At 44.2% G+C, this 26932-nt stretch overlaps 1 protein-coding gene across 4 annotated transcripts in view; it reads right to left on the bottom strand.

Annotated features, from left to right (window-relative positions):
• The window catches only part of FHOD3 (formin homology 2 domain containing 3), a 511807-nt gene that overhangs the window by 27162 nt on the left and 457713 nt on the right, over nucleotides 1–26932 (bottom strand). For all 4 annotated transcript variants that reach the window (XM_077135588.1, XM_077135589.1, XM_077135590.1 and 1 more), the window contains 5 exons: nucleotides 19199–19357; nucleotides 8611–8793; nucleotides 7066–7185; nucleotides 6191–6352; nucleotides 2501–2691 (listed from right to left, as the gene is read on the bottom strand). In XM_077135588.1, coding sequence (XP_076991703.1) covers nucleotides 2501–2691; nucleotides 6191–6352; nucleotides 7066–7185; nucleotides 8611–8793; nucleotides 19199–19357 — 815 coding nt within the window. The remainder of the gene's footprint in view (nucleotides 1–2500; nucleotides 2692–6190; nucleotides 6353–7065; nucleotides 7186–8610; nucleotides 8794–19198; nucleotides 19358–26932) is intronic.

Genomic DNA, 26932 nt, shown 5'->3' on the forward strand with positions numbered 1-26932 from the left:
TCTCTCCTGCACCACCCCAAGGTGCAGAAATTGCCGTCCTTCCCTAAAGCCAAGTTGGAGAGGAGTATCAAGAAGAGTCCACTCCTAAAGACTAAACATTCAGGACACAAAACGTTTGGCTGTTTTGTATTATTGGCTGGGTTGGCAGACTGCTCCCTCACCAGGCAGTGGGGCATAAGGAGGTTGAGCAAATGCTGAAATAAAGCAAAGCCAACTGCTCTGCATGTCTGAGTGTCGTGAGAATAAAGGTGCAGCTTTGCTACCTGTGGAGGTGTAACTCCAGGAGATATATAGATATCTATGGGAACCCGTGAAGTAACAACTCCTTCTTAAAAATGGCTTGTGAAGTGAATTCCGAATCACAAAGATAAAAACATAACTTTCATACTCACATCTGATGAAACAAAGATGAAGGTCATGAGGCAACTGCATAACCACCTGCAACTCTCTGATCAGGAGCCTTATATTTGGGCTGACCCGCATGGCCAAAATGAATATGCTGGATCACAGCAGCCCAAGGACAGGCTCCTGGGGAATGGTGGGGCAGGGGGAAGCAGAGCACAGCCACAGGGTTTCTAAGACCCCATCCTCGCTTCAGCAAGATATCCCCACTTCAATCAGTTTTATGCTCCTGCTAAAGACTTCATTGGAACCCAGGGTTCTGTGCTTCCAATATCCTGGATTGGCCACCATGGGAATTCCCTTTGGCCAGGCCTCTTTAACTTCCCACCATAACAACAGTGATTTCCCACTGGGAAAGGATTCAGGTCAGACAGGAATGACCATTAAGAAGCATGGGACAATGTGAGCAGATGGATTACGGCTAAGGTATAGCCACATCACCCAAAACCAGCTTTCATGTTTGGGATAAAATGGTTATTGTGATCAAACACAACAGCTTTACAAGACATTCATAAAATTACTCTGGTTTCCTGACATTCCAAATGGAAACTATTTGTTTATTTTAGTTGTTTCTTTAAAGCTGGCAGTTGTTTAGATCATACAAAGTATGGAGGGCCAAACCAACTCATTCCCTGCCTCCCCTTTTCAACCATAGTAAAAGCATAGTGCACTTTGATTTCAGTAAGAAATCTGTCAAAATCTCTTAAAATTTATTTCTATACAGAGGTCGCTACGAGGTCACAATTAGGGGATTTATAGTTGAACAGCTAAATTCCAAAAGTCCTGATTAGTAATAGTTGTTAATCTGAAGGGAAGGTTCTGTTCTTTATCCTGTCCTGTCTGGTATTTTAAAATTATCCTCAGAGTCTGGATCAAGACCCAGGAAGTAAGACTACCAAGGCAGCAAAGGACACTGGCCGGGAGAGGCTCATGCATTAGATGAGAGTTAGGTTTTTTAAAGTTCTGGATGAGCTCAAGGAAGGTGAAGGAGAGGGACAAAAATAAAACACTAAAAACATGAACCATACAGGAATAAGTGAAAATCGCACATATTTGTTTACAAAAACAAAACAAGACAACAACAACAACTAAAGTGCCCCAGCAGAGGCCAGGGTCCCCTGCATCCTGGGAAAGGCCTGCTGGTCCGGGATCCCAAGCTCAGCACGAGCGTCTACACCAAGGCCTCTGGGCGGGCTCCACGAGCAGAACTAGAGAGTGGTCTTGTTCAAAAGGGTCTGTTGTCAGTGCACCTGCTCCAGGTAGACCGCAGTCTACAGGGCCGTGTGGCCCGTACACCTGGCCACCAAGCTGTAAGGCCCAGGAAAGAGCATGCAGACCCCAGAGGCCAGAGCAAGGGTCCAACAACCATCTTCTATGATGAAGCAAAGGAAAAGAAAACAGTGGCATGCGGTAGGAGATGCCCAGGCCTGGGAGGTTAGAAAACTGGGTTTTAGTCCCAGGGCAGCCACCACTCACAGATATAGAATTTCCCTGACCAGCCACTGAGCTTTCCCACACAGAGTAAGGCCTGCCCACCACTGCTGTGCATTGCAGTGCTCTCCTGGATCCTGTGATTCTGAGGACAGCCGGTCCAGAGGATGGCTATGCAGTGGATCCCAGGCCTGCCCCAGACTGGCTGTGGGGCAGAAGCGTCCAGCAGAGGATCTACCAGTTTGAAGGTTCTTAGAGGGCAGATTTCAGATCGTATAGCAGAGAAGGTCTCTAACAAATAGAGCTGGCTCACAAGGGAGTGTGCTCACTGTAGGTAAATTGTTCAAATAGATGGAGAAATGCGGGCTCAATTTGTCAGTTTATTGACTTTTAATAAATGCAATTCCTGATCAAGTGGAATTTTAGGGTCAAATTATCTCCTAGGTTCCTTCCGACTTCAAGATTCAACGGCATTATATTGTTGTATGTGTGTGTGTAAGAAAACTTAAGTGCCCATGAAATCGTTAAACATCTGCACCCGAAGTGTATTATTGCCTACCAAGAATTTATAGCAAAATTTTTGCAAAGTTAACCTTCAGATCTTGGTTTACACAATACTGTCAACATGTCATTGTAAGGATATACATAAGTTCCTTGATCCACTTACCTGTTAATTATTCGTCTATGGACAATCTTTAAAATTATAATTCGCTCTGCACAGTCTTTTAGGAATTCTGACATTCGTTGTTTTAAAACTGGTTTCATTTCATGTTTTGCAATTGCCTTGAGGTGATCCCATGAAGCTTTGCATCTTCTCTCCATCTGACATAAATTATCATGAAGTTGATCAAAGTCAACCTGAAAATCAGAGAGCGAACACTGCAAATGTGCTGAAACAACCGGACCCCAACCTGAACTGCGAACTTGACTGCCTCCGGGAAGAAACAAACATCAAAACCAAATTTACATCTTGAAACATAAACATCGTTACTGCCTAAAAATCACACACATGTATTTGTCATTACCTTAACATCAAATTATTTTATGATATAACTTTTCTCCAAATAAACCCAACAAAAGTGTCACCTATTTTTTTTTTTTTGCCATTATTTGGAAAGAAGTCTTAGGAAAGTCTTTGTGAACTATAAATTAATATGTGACTTCAAGGAACACTAGTACAAGATGAACTGAGTGGCTGTCTTGTAAAAGTTTTCACAGCACTCTTGTTCTTCAAAGATCTATTTCACTTGTGTGGAGGAACACACCATAGACATACATGGCTCTGATATGCTAGGGCCAGCCAGCTTTTTTTCATGAAGATCCCTTTTACACTGGTGGCAAATCATTTTATTCAATGACAAATTCATTCATTCAACCAATACTCATGAAGAAACTAGTGTACACCAGTCCCCATACATCCACTAAGAACACAAAGACATGAGAGCAAGTTTTTCAAGGAGGCTCTTCATTTTGACAAGTAATCATCAAGCACTGAAGGATGTGCAAAACTCACCAGCATTCTGCATGTGTGTGTGTATGCATGTGCATGCATGCTTCTCTGTGCGTGTGTGCCTGTCTGTCTGTCTGTTGGGGGAGGGGGTCTTGCCAGCAAGGCAAGCCACGTGTGCAAAGAACACATAACGTAGCACTTGCTGTGTACTCAGGGAAGTACAGATAGTTTGGATTGAGTGAAGTGGCCTGAGATGAGGTTTTCTGAAGCTAATTCTTTTATAGAATTTCAATACTAAAAATTATGTGAATCAGAGTTAGTCATGAAAAAATGTACTTGAGGATCATATTTAATGGAGGGAGATGTGGGGTAGGGGAAAAAATTGAAAAGGATAGGAGGGGAGGAAGAAATAGATCAACAGACATACAGGGAGCTGGAGGGAAGGGACTGGGGTACATGTAGAATGAGAGGTGGCAGGAAAGGACAAGAGTAAGGGAGTTAAAAGTCAGGAGAAAGAGGAGCTGTGTGCAAGTAAGCTGCTATGGCCAAGATGCCAAAGACTGTGGTCATGAGGGCAGAGTCTAGATATGATGTCCCACAGGTGACTTGCTGGAGTGACCCCAGACTTCCAACCCTACCCTCAGGACAACAGAGGGATCAAATGAACAAAGCTCGAGCCTGTGAGAGACACTGTGGCATAAAACAGGATGAAGACATGCTGGGCACAGTGGATGGCCAGAGGCCAGTGAGGATATCATGTGTCTTGGATCCCTTGGGTCCTACAGAGCCAAAAAGGAGACAAGTTTAGGCAGACCTCTGGGATTCAGGAAAGTAGGGGCTTCTTGGGACTTTGAAGAAAATGAATTTGTCTGAAGTTCAAAGGAATTCTGGGACCAGATAGAAAGGGACTCACCTTTCCCCACTATGGAACTGAAAACAAACAAAAAAGGATTTGGTCTTCAGACCGAGGGTAAAAGGAATGCAAATTTAGGCAAGAAAGGACTGTGCAGCTCGAAGAACAAGGCTGGAAGAGGACCCAAATGGCCTGGATTGGTAAGCAGTGTCAGGAGGCTGAGGAGGCTTCAGGCCAAGCAGAACTGAGTAAAGTAACTGGTAGAGCCCTAACTCTTTGAATCTGTCCTCGTTTGCATCTGGTAGCTCCCTCGGTCTTGCTAAAATAATTCACCTCCAACACGGACAGAGCAGCTCTGTGCACTCAAACCAGCTGTTGCTTGCTCAGTGCACACAGGACAGCAGGGAAGACACAAGCAAGGGAGGGAGTTGGAAGGAGAAAGTCCAAGGTGAACCCTCACCTGTGCAGATGAGAGCAACCATGCTGCCAACAGAAGCCAGGGGTTGGGCTTTGGTGGAAATGTGGGAGAAGGGTTGAGCTTAATGTGGCACCTCTCCGGAAGGCCTAGAAAGCTCTCTCAGCTGGCTGCCCACTGGGGTAAATGCACCCAGGCACCATGCTCAGCCTGGAAGGCACACATAGTCTGGTCTCCACAATAAAGTTACAAGCTCAGACTCTATTACCAGTCCCACTTCACAGGTGAGAAATGGAAGCACACAGTGGGTAATGTGTGAAGAGCCACACAGCTGCTAAGTGGTGAGGTGGGATTTGAACCCAGGTCTCTCTGGGTCCAGAGCCTAAGTTCTAAACTATCATGCCTAGGTTTATCCTAAGAAGATCCCACCCAATGAGAAAGTCCGGCCCTTGGTTATGAGAAGGCAGGCCTCTCCTGAGGATTGCTCCACTGGGCCCCTTTCTGTGTGCAGGAAGCCAGGCAGGCTGTGCTGGGAAGTAAAGCCAAGTCTTATCAAGTCAGTCTGGGATGCTGGGGGACAACTCAGGGATGAGAATAGGGGCTGTGAGAAAAATGTGCAGTGGAACGCATATGCTATGAGTAGTGTGGTGTTTTAAGAAAATGTCACAAAACCTTTGTTACTCCCTTCAAAACCGTAGGGTCTAATGCCCCCTCCATTTGAGTATAGCAGCTGCTCACAAGACAGGTGAAGGAGCTTCCAGTTCTCAGGGCAGGGCAGAGGGAAGTCTCCTTGAAGGAGACCATAGCAAAACCCCAAACCAACCCTTCCTGCCTCCATCTGCCACTCGTTCTCTCCTCTGTGCATGCTAGATGCCAATGATACTTGAAGTTAAGTCTTTCTGATTTCGGAAGCCACTCCCCAGCCTGGGTGTGTTTCCAGAAGTTTACTCCAGATTGGACTGGCTCCTCAGCTCTGTTTAAATCCCTCCCAGCTGAGTTTCCCGTTGTTCCCAGGACTTTCACAGGCTCCAGTGTTGGCGTGACTACAATCCCTCTCTTTTCTAATAAGCCATAAGCTCACGAAGAAATCAACTCCATACTAAATTTATGAGTTCACAGCTGAGGGGCCAATGCTTTGTAGTATTTACAGCCCCACAGCAGCCTTCCCTGTGCACGAGGTCTTAGGAACGGCCCGTCTGTGAGATGCACAGGCAGGCACAAACCCCATTTCTTTGTTCCACACCTCACTCAGGGTCCTGTGCAAGGCATAGGAGGAACAAAATAACGTCTCGACATTTCTGCCCACCTAAAACAAGCTGTGGAGTTGTGATGTTTTGGAGAATCCTGATTGGCAAGTAACACTGCCCAAGAGTAGATGCAGCAGTCATGACTGGGAGGGCAGGCTGCCGTATCTACCTCAGTAGGAAAGAATCTGACAGAGAACCAGAGATAGGAAAAGGGTCTGAAAAATTCATTAGAAATGGCATGGAACGAATCAGGTCTGCAAACTCTCTAGAGCAGGAAATGCAGGCAGCACTTGAATGCTCTACTTAAAAGCATGTGTTCCTCAGAGAGGACTGATAAAGATCCAGTATCTGAGGCAATGGCATGGCCTACTCCTCTAGATCCACAGACCTACCTTGGCTGACCTGGTGATGGCCCCAATCTCCGAGTACAGGTCGGAGCTGTCTGGGAAGTTTTCCACCACCATGGTGCACACATGGTGGAGAAGCGACTGCTTGTGCACTGTGTCTTTGACTTCTGGAACCTTCTCGAGGTAGCTTAACTCAAATGCTTTGGCCTGTTTGGTAAACATTAAACAAAAGATGGGAAGAACTGGTTTTAAGCAGGCTTTTGGGAGGACACAAACCTACCATGGTTAGAATCAATGCCCTGCAGTTGTAACCCAATATTTAGTTTTTCTGCAACCGAAGTTCCTCAGGCCACATGCTCCATTATCCTTAGCTGGTTACACATGGACCAGCCTCACTGAACACAAAATGAGTCTGCAGCCCTTTCACATTCCAGGGCTCCAGCCTTAAGCAGTGGGCTGCAGGGCTGGGTCTCTGTCACCTGGGTATATGCTGCTTCTTTCTTCCCTTGCCCTGCTGTTTTTCTACTTCTTAGCCAAAGCTAAGCCAAATTTAAAAGCTGTCTTATTTTTTTTAAGTATCAGAATGCATACAAGCACAAATATTTTAGTGATAAGCTGAAAAAAAAAAATAAAACCTCCAGAATAAAAGAAAATATCCCCACTGTCAATTTGAGAGTAGCCAAGCTTTGCAAAGAATAGTGCACTCATTTTCCACAGTTTGCTCATTTATAGCAAGATACAAGTTCAAATAAATAGGCCCTGATATTTTAAGGACAAAATCCCATGCTGATTTTTCAGCAAGAAGATGCAAAATTGTTTGATAGTGCTTTGGAGAACTGGAGGTATAACCTCCAACAAAATGAGGTTTTGTGATTAAAAAAAAAAAAAAGGTAGGAGGAAAAGGGATGAGAAGGACTTACATTAGTTCCATTTAGAAAGTTCCCAATGGCTAACAGAGTAGACAGGATAAAGCCCAAGGTTTTATTGTTCTCCAACTGGTCTATTCCTTCCTTCAGGTCCAAAAGTGGTTCTGCTACTTCCTTTCAGTTAAAAAAAAAAATTAGAAAAAAATAACAAATGTACATTTTGGTCTTATTCTGATTTTTCATTTCTTTTCAAGGTGACCCCACATGACAGGCATTTGTTCTCAGATGTGCAAAGTGCCATGAGGCAGCAGGGAGTCTGCTTAACCCCCAAAACCTCTCCAGCAGAAGTCAGAGGTCCAGCTGTGGTTAAAGGAGCTTGTGCTCATGTGGCAAATGCTCTTTCTCCCATTCCTGCCCATCACTCAAGCCCAGGCAGGACCCTTAGGCCAAACCCTCCCCTTTCTCTCTCCTGACCATGGCTGATTCCTATGACACTCTTCCTTCAACTGCTCCTTCAGAATCTGGACTGCAGTCTTCTTCTTCCCCCTTCTGCTTCCATGCAGATGACACTGGAAGCTGTGGCCTCGCTATCCCTAAATCACCCAAGCTCTCCTCTAGGCACTCTCTAGCCTGTCCCAACCGAGGCTCTTCCCCAGCCTGGAGCCAAGGCTCGCAGGTTTCACTTCTGTCTCTCCAGCCTAGCTTCTGCCAGTCTGGCCCTGCTAACCCACAACTGAGGCTGACCCAATAATCTATTTTCTCTAAGATGTTACCTTGCTTTGCTAGAGAAAGTCACCTGAAAATGCTGACAGGTTTGTGACCAAGTCAAGCCAGTCATTTCAGTAGACCTATGTCTTATCTCTGGTTGATTCCCTAATGAGGTAAATGCAATAGTTCCCTCCTGAAACCCCAAACCTACCACCACCTATCTGGCCCTCAGCATAGGACCTTGCTACCTTCCTTTCAGGAAGATGGAGACCATGCAGCCTCTGTACCTACGCTAATAAATCAGTCTTCCAACTCTTCTTTTTCCTCTCCATTGGTTCCTTCTGCCCAGCCTGCAAAAACACTCAGTGTCCCAGTTCCAGAGAAGAATCTGTTTCCTCCACTTTCTACTCAGGATGAGCTCCCCTATCCCCTTCGCTGTCAAGGTCCCTTTTCTTCTATTCTCCCTTCACCCTCTTGCAATCTGTTTCATCCTCAGCTCTCTACTGCAAATATGTTCTCATAATAATCATCAGAGTGAATAGCATGTGGAAAGATTATGGGTGATTTTCTATATTGTGCTTTTCTGTATTTTTCAAATTTTCTACAATAAGCATAGAGTTTAAAAAATATTAAATAGTTTTTTATTTGTTTTTTTTTTTTTTTACTAGTCATCTGGTGCTCACAATCAAGTGTCTAAGGCTGGTGTGAGGCAGATTTTAGAATAACCCCCAGCCTTTATAGGCTGTCATGACTTAGGATACACAAGCGTATCATAATCAACTCACCCTTCAAATAGTGCCTTCAAGAGTGATACATCCTACCTTCAATAAAAAAATGACTTTCTCAGCAAGGAGGAAGAAAGAATGGCTGCCCTTCTTACTGGGTGCTTACCTTTTCTGTAGTTTCATAATCCATCTTGAAGGCCCAGAGGTGGAGCCGCGCAGAGAGCTCGCTGATGGAGGACAGCGTGAGCAGGAACTGCTCTGCACTACCCAGGGGCACTTCAGGGTTGGCCAGCTGAGCTTCCTGGATCTTCTGCTTCTCCTCGTCAGTGGGAATCATGGTTAGAATTTTCTGGAAAGATGGGATAACAGTCTATTTTCTCTCAGTGATAGATCCTATCCCACCACTTTTATGTTTTCAGATCCTATTGCAATTTTTCAACCAGGTAGTAGAGATATTCTGATGTCAGTGTTTTATGAGATATAGGTGTCATGCTGTTGAAAATCAAATATACTTTAGAGATGGAAAACTCTATGAAGCATCTACATTTGCATTCATTTGGTCTAAAATTACTTTTTTTCTCTTTCTCTTTTAATTTTCTCCTGTTTCATAAATAACTTAAGAGACTTGCCCAAGGTTTGAGGGGTCTTGCACCTGAAAGACATTCTAGGCAAGTATTATGGGTTGAATTGTGTCTCCAAAAAAAAATACGTTTAAGTCCTAACCTCATCCCATGGATGTGACCTTATTTGGATATAGTGTCTCTGATGATGTGATTAGTTAAGATGAAGTCAAGTGTCCTAATAAGGAGGGGTAAGTTTGGACACACAAACAAAGAGGAGAAAGCCATGTTATGACTGAGGCAGAGACTGAAGTGTTGCAACACCAAGGCAAGGAAACCCCAGATTGCTGGCAAATGTCAGAATCTGGGACAGAGAAGGCAAGGCTCTCCCTACAGGTGTCAGAGGACCAAGGCCCTGCCAACACATTTGATTTCAGACTTCTAGTCTCCAGAACTGTGAGACAATAATACATTTCTGTCTTTTAAGCCACCAGGTTTGTGGTACTTTGTTATGGCAGCCCTAGGTAACTAATTCAGCAAGACAGGGCGATGGGAGATGGGAGAAAGTTGAAAGAATGAGAGAAAAGATTAGAGAACAGGGAAAAGGAAATAAATGTGAATATATGTTTTCCAAGCACTTCTCACGGATTTACTTAAGAGTTTATAGAAATTAACCATTTCTAAGAACTCAGATTGATTTTTGTACATAGGCATAGTTCATATTTTCATCATTTTACCTATATTTCAAAACATATATAGAAATAACACTTCAAATAATATCAGACTCAAGTCTGGTTGAGGAAAAACTGGTTATGGTATTTATAAAAAGCAATACCTACCTACTAGCCAAAAATATATAAATTTTATTTGCTTTTAGTAAAAATTAATCATGGAAGGCAGGGAAGGCAAAAAGATATCGGAATGATTAAGATTTTTATAGGCTCAAATTTCTTAGTGACAACATTTTAAACAAAGGCAAAAATTCCCAAGATATGACACTTCATATATCACCCCATTTGTGGTAGTATACCTTTTTTCTCTCCCATTTCTCCTTCTCTTCCATGAAAGCACAGAAACACATATTGTGCCGTGATTTTCAGTAATTAATGTTAATTCATTAATTTTATGTGGCTGTGGTCACTGTACAATGGCAAACATCTGGATAAAAAGTGGGAAGGAGTTCCATTTCCAGATGAGATGGAATAAGTCCATCCCAACCTGCTTCTCGCATGGAACGCAACACTAAAACCCGCACAGCGTGCATGGGCAGCTGTTTGAGTGAACGGTGGTGGTGGACTGGGGAAGAAGACTAGAAATGGAAGTACAACCAAATAGCTGCGAGGTGACCATTTTTCCTCTGGTATTCCCCAGCCTGGGCTCCTAGCAGCCCAAACCTCAAAGGAGGCAGCAAGTTAAGACAGAGAGCACTCCCGGGGAACCCTCTAGTTCCAACTTGCGGAGTGGGAAAGGAGTCTCTTGGCAGCAACAGAGAAGTGACCTAATAGAGGCAGGCACCCAAAACTCTGAGGAAGGGGAAAGAGCTTTGGTCCCAAAAGGGTGGGGCAAATCCCCATAACTTTTTTCCCTTTCTCTGTTCTTTTTGGCCTCAGGCATGGATATAGTCACAAAAGGCTTATAGTAAAGTGAGATAACGAGAGTCCAACTTCCAGCTGGAGGACCAAAAAGGTAAGCCTCATAGAACCAGAAAGTATTGGGAAAATCACAGAAAAGGAAGAGCTTGGGAAAGCAATACATAAAATTGTTTAAGAATTCCTGGAATCACCCCTAAGGTATGTGTGTGCATGAAACGAAGCTGACAGAGGGCACCTTGGAACCTGTGATCTGAACTTAAACAAGTGAGAGAATACTTCTTAACTGGGTTCGTGAGATGGCAATCACCTCAGTGCAAAAACTAGACAAAGGCAGTACAAGAAAAGAGAACTTTAGATCAATATTCCTGATGAACCTAGTTGTAAAATCCTCAACAAAATATTTAAATTTTACAAATATCACAAAATATAAGCAAATTAAGACACATAAAATATAACCACAACCAAATGGGATTTATTGTGAGAATGCAATGTGGGTTGTTTCAATATACAAAAATCAATCAATATAACCCACAAGATTAAGAGTTTGAATAAGGAAATCACATAATCATTTCAACTGATAGAAAAAAAAAACATTGAATTGATAAAAATTCAATGATTAAAAACTCTCAGTTAACTCTCAATTCATTTATGATAAATGACAAAAAAAAACCCTACAAATACAAAAAAGCTCTACAGCTAACATCATACTTAAGGATGACAGACCAAATGCTTTCCCTGTAAGACTGAGAACAAGGCAAGGCTATCCACTTATGTCATTCCTACTTAATATGGTACTAGAAACCCTTGAGAGGCATGTAAATGAAATAAGACAGACTGGAAAGGAAAAAGTAAAAACTGTCCCTATTTGTAGATTATGTGATTGTCTATATAGAAAACTGTAAAAAATCCACCAAAAAAAAAATTCCTAAAACAAGTAAATGAGTTTAATGATGATATAAGGTAAATACCCCAAATCAATTTTATTTCTATATATTGATAATGGACAGTTAGAAACTCAATTTAAAAATACTATTTACAATGAAATACTTAGGTATAGATTTAACAAATCATGTGTAGGATCTGTGCTGAAAACTAGAAAATGCTGATGAAAGTAGTCATAGAAGATCTATAAAATTGGAGAGATATGTTGCATTTATAGATCAAAGGACTCAACATAGTCAAGCTGTTAAATTGTACAGATTGAACTCAATTCCAATAAAAATCCAGCATGATTTTTTGTAGATGTAGACAAGCTTGTTCTAAAATTTATATGGTAAGGCAAAGGAATTATAACAGCCATAGCAATGTTGAAAAGGAATAACCTTGCAGGAATCACATTTCCTGATTTTGAGACCCACTATAAGGCTGTAGTAATGAAGACAGTGTGGTATCAGCAAAGGCTTAGACACAAAGTTCACTGGAATAGAGTATGGAAACAGACCACACAAATATGGCCCACTGATTTAGACAATGGGGAAAAGGCTAGACAATGGAGAAAGGATAGAATTTTCAACAAATGCTGTTGGAACAACTGGAATCCATACGCAAAAAAATGAATTTGAGCTTAAACCTCACACCTTTAAATAAATTAACTGAAAAGAATCACAGAAATAAGCATAAAATGTAATGCTTTTAGATGAAAATATAGAAGAAAATCTTTATAATCTAGTGTTAGGCAAAGAATTCTAAGTCATGATACCAATATCATGATCCTTACAAGAACAGATTGATAAATTGAACTTCATAGAAATGAAAAACTTTGCTCTGTGAAAGATACTGTTAAAAGAATGAAAAGACAAGCCATAGACTGGTAGAAAATATTTGCAAATGACATATCTAGCCATGCATTTGTGTCCAGAATACATAAAGACCTCTCAAAAAATGATAAGAAAACACACAACACAATTTATAAAAATGTGCAAAAGATTAAACAGATACTGCACCATAAAGGATATAGGGATGGCAGATAATATATGAAAAGATACTGAACATCATTAGCCACTAGGGAAATGCAAATTGAATGTGTGATAAGATACCCCTACACACCTATTAGAATGGCTAAATTTAAAAAAATCCTGACAAAACTAAGTTCTGACAAGGATGTTGAGCAACTGGAATCCTCATACCTTGGTGGTAAGAATGGAAAATGGTATAGCAACTCTAGAAAACATTTTGGCAGTTGCAGAAAGAGTTAAATATAGAGTTACCATATGACCCAACAATTTCACTCCTGGTATTTACCGTAGGAAAACAAATACTTACGTTCACATAAAAACTTGTACATGAATACTGTAGCAGCTTTATTCATAATTGTTAAAAAACTGGAAGAAGCTAAGTCTTTTTCAGTGGGTGAATAGATAAACAAACTGTAGTACACCCCTACATTGGAATGCTACTGAGCAATAAAAAAGAACAATGTATACATAAACACAGCAACTTGGCTGAATCTCAAAGACACCATCCTGAATGAAAGCAGTCTCAGACAGTTACATAATGTGTGATTCCACTGATATGATATTCTGAAAAAGACAAAACCAGGGTCATAGGGAATAGATAAACAAATGCCAACTGGTCAAGTCTGCTAGCTGCCAGAATGCAATATACCAGAAATGGAATGGCTTTTAAAAAAGGGAATTTAATAAGTTGCTAGTTTACAGTTCTAAGGCTGAGAAAATGTCCCAATTAAAACAAGTCAATTGAACTATCTAATCAAAGGTATCCATCCAGAGAAAGATAGCTTGACTCAAGAAGGCCGATGAAGTTCAGGGTTTTTTCTCTCAAGTGAGAAGGCACATGGCAAACACAGTCAGGGTTCTCTTTCATCTGGAAAGGCATATGGCAAATATGGTATCATCTGCTAGCCTTCTCTCCTGGCTTCCTGTTTCATGAAGCTCCCCGGGAGGCGTTTTCATTCTTCACCTCCAAAGGTCGTGGGCTGGTAGACTCTCTGCTTCTCGTGGCTATGTCATTCTCTGCTCTCTCAGAATCTCCTGGCTTTCTCTCCTGTCGTTCTTTTATAGGATCCCAGTAAATTAATCAAGACCCACCCAAATGGGTAGAAACATGCCTCCACCTAATCTAGTTTAACAACCACTCTTGATTAAATCACATCTTCAGGGAGATGATCTAATTACAGTTTCAAACATACAGTACTGAATAGGGGTTAAAAGAAATGGCCACTTTTACAAAATGGGATTGGGATTAAAATATGGCTTTTCTAGGGTACATACCACCTTTCAAACCAGCACACCAACATTTAGGGTGGGCAGCACAAGAATTCTGGGGGGAGATGGGACTGTTTTAAATTCTGATTGCAATGATCATTACATCAATCTATACATTATTTAAAACTCACAGAATGGTATGCCAAAAAAAGTCAATTTCACTCAATATTAATTAAAAATAAATAAATAAAAAACTGGACACCTGACAACATAATCACCAACCATGCAGATGTTCACACAATTATAGATTACATATCAGGATGTATCTGGGTGGAGTAGACTTGGCTTTGATGGCACTGTTGTAGGTAGGGCAGTCTCAGTAGCTCCTCGGAAGCCAGGGATGCAAAACTGCATTGAAGACATGTTCTGTGTTCTAGGCCGAGTCAGGTCACCAAAGGGGAGGCTAGAAAGGCCCTCAGATACTTCCTTTTCTTCATGGTCCCTATCACTGAGTTACACAGGTAGAATTTCAGCATTGGGGGAGATATTTAGGGACAGTGCTCTTTTCTTTCCCACTACTTGGTCCATGCCCTGCAAGTTCAGGCTATGGAGCCCACCTGTGTGCACAGATGGTATTAAAATATATAACCAATGGATGCACAGGTGGTTCAGTGGTAGAATGCTCATCTTTCATGAGGGAGACCAGGGTTCAATTCCCAGACCATGTACCCCCACCGCGCCCCCCCCAAAATAATAACCAAAACAATTCAATCAGATGTTGCCTCTTTAAATCCATCTATAATATGAACTCAACTAGTTTTTAAGATGACAACTCAACTAAAATTTGTATTTCATTTCAAATCATTTTAACTATGTACAAAAATACCAAAACAAAAAATTGTTAAAGCTTTTTATCCTTCTTCAGAAGGCATTTTCCTGCAATGGGTTGTGTTGCTTTTTTTCCTTGAGAAAGTAATCACTTACTTCTGTTTTTCACTTCTCTGACTAATTTAAACCATTTGTTCACTGTTAAGATTTATGAGGTTGCCATCTGCCCGTTTATTATATTTTTTACACATCACAGACAAAAAAAATAGCCGCAAGACAGTAACACAGCAGGTCAGAGCGACTCCTATGAGCTGATGGCCTGTTTTTCCATGAGATGACAAGACAAGAAGATGAATATACAGAAGAACTTTGAGTCGACTTTTACATGCCTGCAGACTTATTGATGATTTCACAATCACCACTTGGTTTCGAAGGAAGAAAAATATCAAACAAGACCCATACATAAGAATGCTTCAGACTGTTCCCTCCAACTGCTCTAACATACTCACTTTAATAACTGAAAGTGGTATTTAAGAGAAAAAAAAAAGCAGGTCTCTGTTTTTATGAACCCCAAAACTATACGGTTTGGCCTTCTCATTCCCCTGCAGATGAGACCACAAACAAGTAATTATTTAATTCTGAGAGCTTGGAACAGAATGTTGGCCACAGCTTTTGCTGAGAATCTACAATAAGGATTTTGGTGAAAACAGCAGAAAGTCAGTGTCCGTAGACCTGTTGGTTGCCTGGTCTGCAAGCATGAGAAAATGGCTTTCCATTCAGGTAACTGTCTTCAAGAACTTTTTTTTTCTTCTTTTTCACTTCTCAAGGTCCTTGATATTATCTTCTGTCATTCTCCTGACTACCCAGTGAGGCACAGGGAAAGAAATTATTGCATGGAACCTAGAGATGAAATGACTTGCTTGCGGCCAAGCTGGATCAGCAGAGGAAGACCTGGACAACAACCCAGGGCCTCCTAGTTTCCTATTCCAAATTCCACAGGCCAGTGGGCTTTGGGCAGAAATGCAAAACTGCCTGCGTTAGCTACACAACCAAATCATGGGGAAGTTCTGGCTCCCTGCTGTGGCTCCCTGCGGTCAGACTCACCTGTGCACATGGCCCAGCACCTGCATGGACACCTACGGACAGGGCTTGAGCAATACAGACTGACTGAAAAAGGTTCGTAGTTAGTACTTGCGGCCAAACTTTGTTTCTGGAATGTTGACAGATCTGGCAGCCAAACTGGGCCAAATTAATGGTATTTTGGAGCCATTCAATAGTGTGACACTTTGAACAGAGACAGAAGCCATAAAAATTAGAAAAGCAAGCAAAAAGAGGAACGTGCTCCATACTTCCATTTGTGATAACTTGATCATATTTTATGTAGGAAAATATCATTAATGCTACTATTCACTTCGTGGCTGCATGCCCCCCAAATAATTTTCTAGAGTTTAATATTCTTATAAAAAACTACTTCCTTAATTAGTTAACTATACCCTCAAGTTTTCGTGACAAGACTAAATACATACCACTGACTTGCTAAGCAAAACCTCAGTCACCATTTAATAATCTTAATCACATTCAGGTAGACAGAACCTTCAAACAGCCCTATGAAGCCGTGCTGTCATGCTACAGTGCCTGTATCCTAGAAGCAGTTTGGCACTGGGTCCTTTAGGTGCAAGCTGGAAATCTTGTTAGCAAAGATCTGTAAGTACACAACTATCACCTCTTTTTAGCCTTGATTTAACTCTTGAACAAGCCTAGAGAAAAAGCGCTGGGTGACTGGCCTCAGAGCACCCGGATCTTGGCCATCCATCTATGCCTCAGATATTCCTAAGATCAGCGATCAGAGCAGCATATGACAGCCGAATGTGCCCTGGATTCCACTTTCTCAAGAAGGCTGAAATTCCCGAGCCTTCTCTGCCATGCCTGAGAAGAGACAAGGGATCTACACAGTCCCTGGCAGTCTCTAGAGCCGTGGTTCTCACTGAGGCAATTTTTGCTCCTGGGGGACATTTGACAATGTCTGGAGACACTTTGGGTTGTCACAAGTGAAGTGGTGCTACTGGCGTCTAGTGGGTAGAGGCCAGGGATGCTGCTAAACATGACAGCCCACCAAACAAAAACTGTCTAGCTCAAAATATCAACAGTGCTGAGGTTGGGAAACCCTGCTTTAGATGAAGACTGTTTGATAAAAATAATGTAACTCCAAGTGTGGTGGTGCCTAAACGGCACCATGAATTTATTGAGGACTCACAAAACAATATAATCTCAGTAAGGAGTCCCCAGTGTTTTCTGTACCTGCGTCTTCTCACTTGTTCCATACATCAGCTACTCTCAGGGGAGAATCCCTTGGCAGCCCCCTTGGACTGCGTTGCCTTGTGCATGCTTCTCACTCCCTTTTCAGACTTCCCTACATTCTTTTTGACACACAAACCCAGGCCCATGGCCTGAATTCTGGACTCAGGCTCTGGAGCACATATTCCAGCTCAACTGCTCAGCGGGTTGTGGCCTTGGGCATGGACTGATGCCAGGGCTCCTTTTCCTCCCGTGGGAGATGGGGACATAAATGGCAGGTGCCTCATAAGGCCTTGGTGAGAATTTCTGTACTGCCCCTACCTGCCTGGACAACAGTAAGGAGACTATGACACTCAGATTGGTGCCACGTGGCTCTTCCTGTCTCCATTATCCTATCCTAATTATTATCATTATTTCCTCTTGGATCAAAACAGGTGCTCAGCTAGAAACCAGTCAGAAAAGAAAATGTAATGGCTCGATTCATTAAAAAATGTAAGTAACTTACTGTATTTGCAATTTTCCCCACCCAGAGAGAGCTACATTTCAGGAAAAAACAAAGGCAAAACTTGAAGGACTCAATCTTTCCTTGATGGACTTTTCCATTTTCATGCAAGGAGGGAAAATTGTCATGCTTTTTCTTCAATCAGGCTGGCCCTGGCCATATTTGAAACATCTCTACGTTTCAATCTGAAGCTTGTGCAATGTCTAAATGACTTTTGTAAGGGAGTAGGGCACCCAAATATGCTGTCCCCTCCACGTTGTCTCTCCCGGCTTACTAACACTTTATACCTGGCCTGGCCAGTTCAGCAGTTCCCACTCCCACAACGGCAGGCCTCTGTCCTTCTGTCCTCTTGCCCCTCTCGGGGGTGGGAGGGTGGTGTCCCACTGGCAGCCTGGCCTACCACTTTCTGCTGTGGTAGCTGCCCACTGGCCCCCTCTGTCTCTGTCTGCTGCTACCATGCTCACCCCTTTATGTCTCCTGCCCTATGCTCCCCTGCCCTGGCTGCTCCCCGGATAGATTGGCCTACTCTGCTCCTGACCTAACTCTAGGCTCGAGTCAACTTCCTCTCCAGCCAGGAGGGAAATGCATCTCTCTTTTTGTACCTGCTCCTGGAACAGGTGATGTGGTCTGTGTGTGTGAACGTGTGTATGAAAAAGCCTATGAGTTTGTGTATGTTTGAGAGCGTGAGTGTGTCAGAGCAGAACCACGTGGGCCTCTAGGAAGACAGTTCTTCTCGAGTCTTTTCAAAGTACACGGGAGGACGTAGCTGGCTGGTCTCAGGCCGCACCTCCCGCCGTGTACACCACTGCTCCCTCCCGCACTCAGAGCTGGGGCGAGCCTGTATCTCTCTGCAGTCCCGAGCCCTTCCTCACTTCCTCACTGCTGACTTTCCTGTCGAGGGTTCACTCTCCCTCACTGCAGTAAGGCTTCATTAGCAACCTCCACCCTCAAGTATTCCAAATAAGACTGTGCACAAAGGAACCCAACTATGGGGAGGCCGTAAAGGAATCCAGAGCTCTTTGCCAACAGGAAGATGGGACAGGCAGTGCCCAACGCCACCAAGCAGTTTCTCCAGACCTGGCTCAGACCCAGCAGACCCTGAGGCTATATCATCCTTCTGCTGGGCCACTGGCGCCGTTGACGCTTTCTCCATTATTTGATTATGAGATTCAAGCTGCTACAAGCTGGCCATCAGCCCACGGTGAAGGGGGAGCATGGCCTCATAGGAGGGGTCTGGATTCCTGGCAGAAAAGGGTGAACTGTAGCTCCACGCAGCCATTGATCACCACGAAGTCACCCAGTTTCTCTCCCCTTTTGACATTCGGATCAACAAATGCTAAAGATTCAGCTCACTCTGGCCATCCGGCTTATCAAATGAAACGCATTTCTACATCCCGCAACGAGTCCCACGACAGAGACCAAGTTACTGACACAGGCGTGAGCCTGTGTTGCACAGCCCACTTTTGAATCACTTGCTAACATATTTAACTTGAAACAAGGTGAGTGAAAACCCTAACAGCCTCCTTGGGAAGTTTTCAAATTCTTCTTCCATTCTCGGGTAGGCAGAGGAGTGTGGTCAGAGATGCTCAGTAAATGAACCAGAAGAGTGAGGATTTCTGAACTTCAAGGCCAAGTGAGCTCCCCCGTCCGCCAAGAACTTTAAAAAACGTGAGAATTAATCATGCTATTCAGAGTCTGGCTGAGGAGAAGAAAATGGCAAGTCACCCCGTGGAGAAAATCACGCTGGACACAGAAAGTCTGCACAATGCAATGTGTTACAGAACGAAACAACGCCCGGCAGAGCGTCTCTTACCTCAATTCCTTCTTTGTTTAAGGCATATTCATCAAAATTCAAAATGGCTATCTTGATGGTTCTCGGAGGGGGCAGCACCGTCAGACCGATATTAATAGCATTGCTTCTCTTCGAATCCAGCACCGTGACCTCCTGCCTTTTTCCATCTGCAGCCGTTTTCTGGGTGATAAAACAAGGAGAATCCAACATTCATTTATCATCGTTGGTCTTTTCTGTGTTTCATTATTAAAAGCAAACTCTTCTAACTCACTGTTCATTTAAAGACGAAAACAAATGGCTCAGATTCAGCGCAGGGATGACTGGCTAGTGCTCAGCACAGAAGAAAGAGATCAGGGATTAGCTTGGAGAAGCTGCCAAGCTTGGGTCAGCAATGGAACTTTGCAAGTCAGACATATTACAAAATAAAATTGATTTTCCTTCAATTGGGAAAAATGTGATCTTTTGCAAGAAAAAAAAAACCTGTTTTTTTCCATGGAAGCAGTAGAAACAAAACCAAGACCATTGAGAGGTCCCTTCTGTGGACTGCAAGGTGTCACACTGTGCCTCAGCCGGCCTCGGCATGAACGGCATGGCCCTGCCAGGTAGCATACAAGCAAGGGGGACAAGCCCAGCGAGGACAGCTGTCCTGGCCTATCAGCACCCCCAATTCCCAGCTGCCTCCTCTCGGGTGTTCCCTCTCACCATTACTCACCATTCAGACACCCTATGCCCCTTTCGTCAAGACAACCTTTCTTTGCTGAAACACTGAACCTCCTGTGCAGCCACAGGCCTTCCAAGGCAGGTAAAGGAGAGGGCATGTGTTGCGTAAGAAGAGGGAGAGGAGATGAACAGGTGGAGTGGCCAAGGAGGGAGATGGGATGTGAGGTGTACTTGTTTGAGCAACTTCCCTGCTGGCCTGGCTACATCTCAGGGGCAGCTTCTGTGGAGCTGGAGCTCAATAAACACGGGATGTGCTGAGCCAACACTTCACCAGGCCCAGAGCTGGTGCGACGAGGCCCCATCTTCCCCCCCATCCCTCCTTCTGCTTGGGGAAAGTTAAGGGAGGGTAGCAACAGGCTGCAAGAGGGAGGAGACCTGGCTCAGCAAGCTGCCAGCAGTGCTCAGGTTTCCCTGGAGGTAGACATGGCTGGGAGAGCACCTCTCTTTTCAGTTCATGTCACAAACTGCCCAGCTGAGCGAGACAGAGATGACTCAATACAGTGGCTCTCTTGAAGGAACAGACAGGAATACAGTGACAGGAGGGGATCTCACCATGGGAGGGGCCGGCTAACTTACCTGGTAAAGGTGGGGGAGGATGGTCAGATCTCTTCCCTGGGGCAGCAGAGAGAAAATGAAGAGATAGGAAGTGGCTTTGTTTGGGTTGCTGAGACCTGCCTAGGATGAGGCTGGCCCTTTGGTGGACTGTAGAGGGGCCCCCAGAGCCAGCCCAGGGCTCTGCTGCACAGGCAGCCCCAGCCCCAGGGCCTCACCCTCTCTTCCACTCCAGGGAAACCAGCTGTTCCCAGGAGGAATTGGGCTGTCCTGAGCTGCAACACAGAGCTGCCCACCAGGGTTTGCCAGCAAGAGGAGACTGGCAAGGAGAAGAGAACTGTGGCCTTCAGCACTGTTGTCACAGAGCCCCTTAACCTGCCATTGGGTCCTTTCCAAATTTAATTGCTAAAATTCTATTTTAGGACCTTAAACATGCATTGGGGAATAAATTCAAATTTCGTCATGAAGAAAATAACTGAAGCATCCCAGCTGCTTTGGGGCCTGCTGGCCAGGAGGGGCAATTCCTCCGTGCTGTGCTCAGCAGCTTTGGACAGCAGGCTCCCAGGGACATGTGGCTTGACCACATCCCCGCTCTACAGGCCACGCTGGCCTTCTACATATTTAATCAACTGAACTTATTCAGGAGCCCTTGGAAATTCCCAATTTACCTTTTGAATTTAATTTAAAATATCATGCTGGATATGAGATGCTAAAAATGAACAAGGACATTTTGATAAAATGCTGAACAAAGGAAACAAAGGAAGATATTACAATTTGCAAAGCCAAAACTGGGTGCTGGGGTGCCTGCTTCCCCAGGCACTGCAGGGCCCCTACCCATCACCTATCCCCTCCTCCCAGCTCACCAACATAGCACAGTGATTTTGTTCAGTCTGGTAATGTGTCCTGTTAATATCAACCACCTCCCTGAACCCCTTGTAGGAAGGGCTGGCCCTGGAACTAAGTTTTGGCATTTGTTACTGAGTTCTGGCATTTGTTTCCCTGATTACAAAGGGCAGACTCAGTAGGCCATGCCTCTTGCCTTTGCCCCTTCTTCCTGCCCAGAACATGAACCTGAGGCCTGGAGCTGCAGCGATAGACATCTTATGGGCATAAGGAACAAAGCTGCGTAAGGATGGCAGAGTGGAAAGACAGAAGCAGCCTGGGACCTGGCATGGAGAGAACTAGCCACAGTCAGGATCCAGCACAAAGCGTTTATTGGAAGGCAGAGATTCCCTGGTAATCATCAGCCCCTAAACCCTCATCCTTACAGCTACCTTACCTCTATGAGTCTGGAGAGATGCCTGAGCAGGCCCAGCTAGCCTGGTGGAACCCTTTGTGCAAATGAGAAAAAGATGGTCCCTCTGGGGACTGAGGTCCCCAAGGCAGACAGATTGGGAGAGAAGCACCACTGGGAGCTTAGCCCGGCCCCCCAGCCAGCGTCCACGCGCAGTGACAACCTACACTGATCCACCTGGTGGCTCTGTGTCCCCCAGGCCCTGTCCCCATTTCAGTAGAACTCAGCTTACACCAGGAGACGCACGTGCACGCACAAACACGCACACACACACCTCTGTAAGTCAGGGAGGGCAAACCATCAAGCATCCTGTGAGAGCAGAAGAAATGGCCCCACAGATAATCCCACACGCTTTCAGAGCACTGGCACCCACATTGTGAAGGAAAGAGTAAGAGTTAAAGAAATACCCAAAACAGAATTATTCAATCTTTAGATTTTTCTCAAATAGGTGCTTTTAAGTGCTGTTTTACATGTTTAAAATAGGCCCTCACCAAATGCTACAGCGCAGTGGAGCATTTTCCAGTCAGTTCTGCCAGAGACAGAGCCGAGCCGCGTGGGGCGCGCGCTCCTCCGCCAGCCCCTCCCACGGGGTCGGGAGGACGCGTGCGGGCGCCGGCCTGGCCATCGTGAACGCCGGCTCATTTCCATTGCTCCTCTGGGGTCAAAGCCCCGGATAAGCAGCGGGCACTCCACTGTGCCCTCTGCACTGCCCAGTCTCCTTCCATGAAGCCTCTCAGCCACCCTCCCTCTCCTTTCCTACAGCCTCCAGCCCGAGCCTTCCCCTTACTGCACTTCTGGGTGAAAGCCACAGTGATTGTCCACTGCTTGCAATTACAAAAATAGGAAATTGAGCAGTAATGGAAAAATGGATATAAGCAGAGAGAAGGGTGAGAGGAGGAAGAAGGGTTCTCATGAAGGTTAGAAATTGTAAATGCCCCTCTGGGGGTAGGTGGAAGGAAGGAGGCAAGATGTGATGGGGCAGAAGTGAAACAGGGGCTGGGAAGACGCGTCTGATTTCTAGGCAGGAAATCAGAAAGTTGTTTTATATTTAAAAGGAGACCAGAAACACCCCCAAAACAACACCCACACAAGCAAACAAAACCCATAAATATCAGTACAAGGCTACCTTGTAAATGGTAAAACTCTGGGGATAATAAAAGATATGAATACATGAGAAACATCACATACCTTGAGAAAGCGTCAATATTGTAAAGATGATCATAATTTCCCACATAAGATACAAATTTAAAATAATTCTAATCATAGTCCCAAAAGAGATTCTTTTTGGAATTATAAAAAATATTATAAGGTTAATACGAAAGAATACATGGGTAAAACAAAACAAGAATAGTCTAACAAAATAGAGTTATATGTAATTATCAAATCAGCTATAAAAACTAGAAAGCTGATGTGATTAAATTGTGTAGCTCAAGTACAGAATAGCTGGAATGAGAACAGAAGTAATTCTATACAATAATCCAGGGCATTCCAGCAGAGACACCAAGATTCGTGATTCAAGATACAACATGAAAGAATGATTTCTCACATGGAGCCAAAAAGGTTAACATTGCAACAGACTGGGTTGACTGACATCTTCCTTCTTAAGAAGAAAAAACACCAGAAGGGACACCAGCTGTAGGGGACCGGCTAGGGGTCAGCTTGGCAGGAGTCCTCCATACCACAGAAGGCCCTCTTGCTAACTAGGGCATGTCCCTGCCAGGGAAGCCCCCCAGTGACTGGGCTCTCTAAGACATCATCAATGATTGCCAGTGACATCGGGCCCTGAGGGGAAGCAGGAAAGGAAGCTGAGACAAGCTCAGTCCTGGCCAGTCTCTTCCTGATGGCCATGTCTTCACTTATTGATTGCCTGTCTTTGATATGTGTCCCATTTTCTTTAACAGATTCTTCCTGAGTGCCTGTTATGTGCCTAGCCCTCAAACAGGAGCATTTTTATGGGGATGAACAAAAAATGCCTACCTCTGGAGGGCAGGGCACCCCCTGGGACGGATGGGCGGTTTGGGGGCAATAGGAAATAAGGGATTCCATCACAATTCTTTGACAAAAGGCCCATCAGCAAAATGTCTGTCTTCTTCCTTGGCAGATCCCAAGGACTGTCAGGGAGGAAGGGATGACAGAAGGTGGCTACCAGGCACAGGGAGCTAGATTAGACATGACAACAGGATCAACGATCTCTGGGACAAGTCAGCAAAAGGATGGAAGTGATACCGTGTGGGGAAACCACTGTGGGGCTGTCTCTGGACATGCTACTTTCCCAAATACGTCTAGACATGTTTAAGAGAAGAGGGGTACTTGTTCCTTTATTGGGGAGGGGAGACCTGAGAAGAAGCCATGTTCTTTTTTAAGTTCTAGAAAGGCTGGTTAAGCTGACGTCTAGAGCTGAAACAGGCAGAAACATGGAGCATGGAGCAAAGTACCTCCTTCCAAGCTCCAAGGATTAGGGAGCCTCCTAAATGCCAACAGGAGTCCTTCTCCAACAGGGGAAATATGATCTCTGGAGAAATAATTCAGTCATGGATGCCATGTAGGGCTTTTGTGGTTTTTTGTTTGTTTGTTTTGACTCAGCCAAGCACACTGCAAGGGAGGAGGAGGGGAAGACGGCCAAGATGGGTGAGAGACAGAAGTCACCCTCTGTGGAAAGAGATGCTACCACAGTGAGCAGAGTACTCAGAGAGAAGGAGCAGGAAGGTGGTCACTAAGACAATGCAACCCTTTACTCTCAAGCTGCCCAAAAGAGTGAAGGTCTAGTTTCCAAGAGGACAGAAGTAAGACCTTTTAGGAATCTTCAAATAGACCACCCACAGCCAAAAGACTGACAGGATTTCTGGGAAGCACAAGCAGAGGCAGCAGACTTCAATAGTGATTTATAACCACCAAGACTCTGGGGAAGGGCTGGGCTGTGCCTTCTGCAGCCCCAGATTCACCTGGTGGTCAGCAACCTGGGTTGGGGTCTGATCACTAGGACCAGTCAGCCCCAAGAGACTGGTCCGTGCAACTTCAATCACACTGGGGGCAGAAAGTCTCATACAACAATAGGATTATTTTAAAGAATGGCTAAGCCAGGTATGAGGTTTAGGTTGAAATGAGGGGATCAGAGCCACGAGTGCACAACCCCATCCTCAGCAGAGATGAGTTATGTAAATGCCTCCTGGGGAGGAGACACACAGGTCAGTTTGGGGACAGAAGGAGACACACAGGTTAGTTTGGGGACAGAGCAAATTCTTGCCTCCAAGAATAAGTGTTTCAAAAACTGCATCTAAAGTACTTGGTTCTCAATGGTTACAGGGGTAGGTGAATATCACATAAAAGTAGCCACAGCCCGATGACATTCAATGTCTAGGGGCAGGAAAAGAGCACTGTTCCTCCTCACAATCATTCAATTTTGGAAAAGAGAAGGATGAGAATTCAGGTAGAAATTAGGAAAAAGTGGAGAAGAAAATTAAAATGGTAAATGACAACCATTAAGCTTAGAGGCTAATTAAAAATCTGTTGGAATTTCAGGAAAGTCGTGTGACAAAGGTTAAGAAAATCAACAGCACAAACAGGACGGGCTTGTTAATACATCTACAAGGCCACATGCAGCACACAAGCAGGTTCACCAGGTCTTACTGGATCCACATAACCACCCTGAAGTTCAGGAGTGCGGGTTCAGGACTGGTTTTTGTTTTTTTTTTTTTTTTTGACCCTATGGGAGAAACAGGTTCAGAGAGGTTGGCCAACTTGCTCAAGGTCACACAGTAGCAGAACCCAGACCAAAGGAAATTTAAAATCAGTAACAACCAAACAAAAAGGTCATGTAGGGGAGGAGAATCTTTTGAAAAATGGCAAGATTGCCCAAGGGAGGGACATGATGTGCAGAGGGCATGAAATGGAACGATGGAACATAGTGGGGACACCCAGGGAATCCTGAAGAATGACTCTAAACATTCAAAGCAGCAAGTCACACGGGTAGATCAGTGGGATCCATTTACTCACTACCTTGGCAAGTCATGAGACATCTCTGTGCTTCCACTTTCCCTCGGCACCCATCTCACAGGACAGGTTGAGGATTAAATGAGATAAGAAATGCAAAGCCCTGAAAACTTTGCCTGGCCTGTGGTAAGCTACTACAGAAGTGTTTGCCAGGGCTACTAGAGTACTATTATTGGTATTAACACAGGTAAAATGCTCAGAAAAATTGGTACATAGTTAAGTGCTGTCTAAGACAGCTATTGGTCAAGGTGAGAGAGAGGAGAGGTGATACGTTAGCCTGCAGAGCTGTCTCCAGTAACACCTTCAATTTGTGAAAGACTGAAAATAGCTCCTGGATACCCATTAGAGTCTTGGCAGCCCCCCAGGCACATGGAATTCCGGGGTGGGAAATAGATGTAGAACAAATTTACACCCTGAATATGACACTGACAATCTTCTGGCAAAGAAGATAGTAGTGAATGTCTTGGATTCTGTGTTTATGGAAGAGACTATTGGGGTGATTTCCACACTGCCAAATTCCCTTCTGGCACTAAAAAACCAGACTGCAGACCTAAAGGAAAGGAGTTTCTGGAGAAAGATCAGGGAATTCTACCTCTCTGCCAGGAGACGTGGCCACTAACTGGGAGAAATTCAACTTCACTTCACAGGTCTGATCAACCTACTAGCATCTTCTGAAGGAAAATCAGAAAATGTAACTTCTTAGACAGGTGGCTTACAGTTTTGGGTGCACAAGAGAATCCCCGAGGGCATTTTTAAGCAATAGTGCCTGGGTCCCTCCTCAGCACATTCTGATTTACTTGTTCTGCAGTGGGGCTCAGGTACCACTAATGTTTAAAAGATCTTTTGTGCAACCAGAGTCACTGATCTAGGCTTTCAGAAAGTCTAAAGACTTCTGAGAAAGGATGGTTGGGTAATTGAGAAGGTGTCAGGAGGAGGAGTACATTTTAAAAACAGGAAACGAGGCAGGGATAAGAGACCATCTAAGGATGGAAAAACAGTTACAGCTTCCCTGGATCCTGAGATATAGTGAGGACTAGTCTGGAATCAAGCCCCCAGGGCTATCGATAATGGAGGGAGGTTTTGTTTTTTCTTTGTGTGTTTTTTTAATGGCTGCTAAAAGAGCCCTGATACATACAACAAATGGTATGGCCATGGACAGCTAAGCTGTCAGGGGCTGAGCAACAGAGAGTCCTGGGATT

The sequence above is a fragment of the Tamandua tetradactyla genome, chromosome 18 (genome assembly GCF_023851605.1).
Source record: "Tamandua tetradactyla isolate mTamTet1 chromosome 18, mTamTet1.pri, whole genome shotgun sequence".
Taxonomy (NCBI): domain Eukaryota; kingdom Metazoa; phylum Chordata; class Mammalia; order Pilosa; family Myrmecophagidae; genus Tamandua; species Tamandua tetradactyla.